At 38.6% G+C, this 4993-nt stretch overlaps 1 protein-coding gene across 1 annotated transcript in view; it reads right to left on the bottom strand.

Annotated features, from left to right (window-relative positions):
• Nucleotides 1-34: 34 nt before the first annotated feature.
• LOC127848452 (muscle-specific protein 300 kDa-like) overlaps nt 35-4993 on the bottom strand; it is a 44518-nt gene continuing 39559 nt past the window's right edge. Inside the window, exons 9-11 of the mRNA XM_052380919.1 lie at nt 1356-1574; nt 787-1113; nt 35-168 (exon numbers count right to left, since the gene is read on the bottom strand). Of these exons, the coding sequence (XP_052236879.1) occupies nt 49-168; nt 787-1113; nt 1356-1574 (666 nt within the window). The 3' untranslated portion in view covers nt 35-48. The remainder of the gene's footprint in view (nt 169-786; nt 1114-1355; nt 1575-4993) is intronic.

Below are 4993 nucleotides of genomic sequence, written 5' to 3'. Positions count from 1 at the left end.
CTTGTCGACGCGCACGCTGCGCTCCTCACAGGCGTGGATCACGTCCCCCTAGCGCCGCTGAAGCGTGTCCAGCTCCTTCTGCATATTCGGCTGGCTGAGGAGGTAACCTGCCTCTGTGGTCATCTTCTCAAAGATCGAAATATTTTCTTCGCACTCGTTCAAGAAGCTCTGCAAGTTGAAATAGTGAAATGTTAATGCTTGTTGCTTACTCATTAAAACCGATTTTCACAATTATTACAGGTTGGCTGATTGTTTTTCACAATTTTGAAAAACCCTGATATCAGTTGATGAACCAACAAGAAAACAACTAAAGATAGGGGAAAAGATAATAAAAATGCAACTATATAAATATAAAGAATAATAAACATTTGATGATGCCCAAAATTTAATGTTAAGACATCAAATGAGATGTTTCCCCATGTCTGTTAATGTAAAGAATGTTTACTTGTTTCAATTTAACCATATTTTACCCAGCATACTCTAAGAAAATGTGCCAGCAAAGCTACATGAAAAACAAGTTTATCTATCAGCCCGCAATTGACCCTATCAAACCCACAAGCAAAGTGAAAATGGCTATTTGCAACCAGCATAAAACCAGAACAGCCTGCGAGTTACTTGCAGTGTTGCAGTCCTCACAGACTAATCAGGGACAACACTTTCAACCTTAAATGTTTTTTTGTCTGAGAATAGACTTCCTTTAAACGAAGATCAATTAAAATGGAACATGTCTCTAAGCTGTAGAGAGTCAACAACCCACAGGCCACACAATTGCCCCATGGAGCTCACCTGGTGCAGGGCATACAGTTCCTTGGCTTCTTCCAGACTCGAACATTTCGGCAGCTCAGTGGCGCAGTATTTCTCTGCCTTCACGATCCAGGGCATGAGGTCCTTGGCTAGGATCTGGTACATCTGCCAGTGCTCCACGTTTGTCTTATAGGACGAGCTGTGGTCGTTGGCGCGAGCACAAAGGCTCTCCCATTGGCGCCGAACCGTGGAGAGCTTGGCTTTTAAAGCAGCTGTCTCGCGTGAGCGGAAGTTTTGGGACAGTCCTTTAGCATCTTTTTCAAGATTCTCCAATGTAATATGGTTTTCGTATACTTCTGTAGAAATAGCCTGAGAACAGAAATCATCATAAAATTACAAGCAATATTTTAAAAATTAATGGATTGCCCTATGGTTTACTTCAATGGATTGTAAGTGCAAATTTAATACCTATAAATTCATTATCAAAGATAAACTCAAATAACATATTACTTCTACCAAACTGAACTTCCAGGGGTGTTTTTATGTTCTTTAACTTTAATTTCTAAAGAATATTGCCGCATACTTCTAAAACAGCAAATAGCGAGCCCCACCTTTGCCTGTTCCAGTTTCTTCTCTGGACTATTAGTCTTGTCCTCGTTCACCGCGTTCAGCTTCTCCTCCTTCTCGTTCAGCCAATCACAGAAGTGGTTCAAACGCTCTCCTTTAAGTGGTCCACATCTCTTCCGACTCGCTCCCTCGCAAAAGATTGCGTTTAGTTTCTGGACCTCCGACAGGCTGCCTTTCAGCTTATTCAGAGTTTGTTGTAGCTCCTGTAAATATGAGTTTTTAAGGAAAATAAATAACTTGTATGTGATTCTCATATGAGCCTCATTGTAGGGAAATTGGGCCTCATGCATGTGCTATAAGTGTTGTCCCAGATTGGCTTATGCAGTAAACACAGGCTGATCAGTGACAACACTTTCCGACTACATTAAACTTTCTCCACAAAAAGACTTCTTTAAACAAGGGCTGTTTGTAAAACATGCATGCCCCCGATATGGGCTCTCCGTTGTAGTGAAAGCCATTGTGTGAATATGTTTTTTGTCACTGTGACCTTGACCTTTGACCTAGTGACCTGAAAATCAATAGGGGTCATCTGCCAGTCATGATCAATGAACCTATGAAGAATCACGATCCTAGCCATAAGCGTTCTTGAGTTATCATCCGGAAACCATTTTACTATTTCAGGTCACCGTGACCTTGACCTTTGATCTAGTGACCTGAAAATCAATAGGGGTCATCTGCAAGTCATGATCTATCTACCTATCAAGTTTCATGGTCCTAGGAATAAGCGTTCTTCAGTTATCATCCGGAAACCATTTTACTATTTCGGATCACCGTGAACTTGACCTTTCACCTAGTGATTTCAAAATCGATAGGGGTCATCTGCGAGTCATGATCAATGGACCTATGAAGTTTCATGATCCTAGGCATAAGCGTTCCTTAGTTATCATCCGTAAACCATTTTACTATTTCAGGTCACCATGACCTTGACCTTTGTACTAGTGACCTCAAAATCAATAGGGGTCATCTGCAAGTCATGATCAATGTACCTATAAAGTTTCATGATCGTAGCCATTAGCGTTCTTGAGTTATCATCCAGAAACCATTTTACTATTTCAGGTCACCGTGACCTTAACCTTTGATATAGTGATCTGAAAATCAATAGGGGTCAACTGCGAGTCATGATCAATCTACCTATCAAGTTTCATGATCCTAGGCATAAGCGTTCTTGAGTTGTCATCCGGAAACCATTTTACTATTTCGGGTCACCGTGACCTTGACCTTTGACCTAGTGACCTGAAAATGAATAGGGGTCTTCTGTGAGTCAGGATCAATGTACCTATTAAGTTTCATGATCCTAGACATAAGCGTTCTTGAGTTATCATCCGGAAACCATTTTACTATTTCGGGTCACTATGACCTTGAGCTTTGACCTAGTGACCTAAAAATCAATAGGGGTCATCTGTGAGTCATGATAAATGTACCTATGAAGTTTCATTATCATATACATAAGCTTTCTTGAGTTATCATCCGGAAACCATTTAACTATTTCGTGTCACCGTGACCTTGACCTTTGACCTAGTGACCTGAAAATCAATATGGATCATCTGCCAGCCATTATCAATCTACCTACGAAGTTTCATGATCCTAGGCATAAGCGTTCTTGAGTTATCATCAGGAAACCGTTTTATTATTTTGGGTTACTGTGACCTTGACCTTTGACCTAGTGACCTGAAAATCAAAAAGGGTCATTTGCGAGTCATGATCAATCTACCCATTAAGTTTCATGATCCTAGGCCTAAGCGTTCTTGAGTTATCATCCGGAAACCATTTTACTATTTCGGGTCACTGTGACCTTGACCTTTGACCTAGTGACCTGAAAATGAATAAGGGTCATCTGCGAGTCATGATAAATCTACCTATCAAGTTTCATGATCCTAGGCCTAAGTGTTCTAGAGTTATCATCCGGAAACCATTTTACTATTTCGGGTCACCGTGACCTTAACCTTTGACCTAGTGACCTCAAAATCAATAGGGGTCATCTGCGAGTCATGATCAATGTACCTATGAAGTTTCATGATCCTAGGCCCAAGCGTTCTTGAGTTATCATCCGGAAACCACCTGGTGGACGGACCGACCGACAGACCGACAGACCGACCGACAGACCGACAGACCGACATGAGCAAAGCAATATACCCCCTCTTCTTCGAAGGGGGCATAAAAAAACACACTTTATAAGTGGAAAGTGTTGTTCCTGATTAGCCTGTGCAAAACTGAATGTGCATGCATTAAGCCCCATTTTTCCAGAGCAAGGCTTATATATATTTCTCATGCCTGTGTATGGTGGACGAACCAGTTATCGAACACCTAAGAAATTACGTTAAATTACCTTAAAATTGAAACACTTAAAATGACAAAAACATTTTGTTTTAACAAATGACTAACAGTTCAATCATTGAATGATTTATCTGTAAAGTTTTCCAGCAAACTACCTTCAAGAATTCATAACAATGATTCCCTGATTATTGTCACATCTAGCAGACAAAACAAAATGGGGGCCGATGTTAACATGACCTATTACCCGACACTTCATAAATACTACTCCATTATATACAAAGTCACATAACTATCACGTGACGCGGACTAGGCGAAAAAATCTGCGTCTGCTGCAATCAAAATTGCAAACGGAAATATGCTTTTTGGTGTGTAAATGCATGTTTTGATAAATGCATTCAAAAAGTAATAGCAAAAAACACACAAAACGGTGTATATTAACAATAAATGCTTTCCTTTAACCTGTTTTCGGCGCATTTGTTTCAAGCTTAGTAGGCAAGTAGGTCATGGACTTCATGTGCGACCATTTGTTTATCAATGTGACGTCATGCACACTTTTGCGCATGTGTATACAGAACCAAAACAAAACGTCCGATAATAGGTGCTGTTCGATAACAGGTACTTACACGATAAGTTTTTGTTGTAGCTTTGAAACAGTTTAATACTGAATTTCAAATTAAATTTTTGTATTTAAAATGTGATCGGATTTGCTTAACAAAACTTTTGGTTACAAAAATACTTATTATATATTTATCAAGATTTGCCTTAAAGTTTGTTAGGGTTTTTTGCAGCTCCTGGAAGCATAAGTTTTTAGTTGAATCAAATTATGATGTTTTGTAGAGTAATAATGTTTGTATTATGTGAGACTAACACTTTTTATAGCAAAATTGTTTTATATTGTGTTATGAACTTTACTAAATGCATTTTGTTTTCTTGATTATATTTTTGAACTATAGACTTTAGAGTTAGAAGACACTCTTCCGCACAATATCTAACCTAAATTTGCTTTTTAAGGAATTAAACATACCGTCCCCTTTAGATAGCTCAATTTTGCAAAGACTGTTAAAAAACTTTGAGGCAAACAATTCCTAATTTGTTTACTCTGCAATTAATTCCAATCTCGCTGCATTACATATCAAAGATAGGTAAACCACTAATCTATTAAAATGAAAGTATTTCCATACACCATGTTTTTAATGAATAGATAGTAGAGTGGCACATTTCATGTTCATTAAAAAGGGACAAAATTGTCACAAAACCAGGTTTTCAGTTGAAAAAAGTCTGATCAAGGGAGACAATTCAAAATGTGTATTGTTAACCCCCTTGTGTAAAATTGAACTTGATTTTAATT

This window comes from Dreissena polymorpha, chromosome 10 (genome assembly GCF_020536995.1).
Source record: "Dreissena polymorpha isolate Duluth1 chromosome 10, UMN_Dpol_1.0, whole genome shotgun sequence".
NCBI lineage: Eukaryota > Metazoa > Mollusca > Bivalvia > Myida > Dreissenidae > Dreissena > Dreissena polymorpha.
This window is presented reverse-complemented; position numbering and strand designations above follow the sequence as displayed.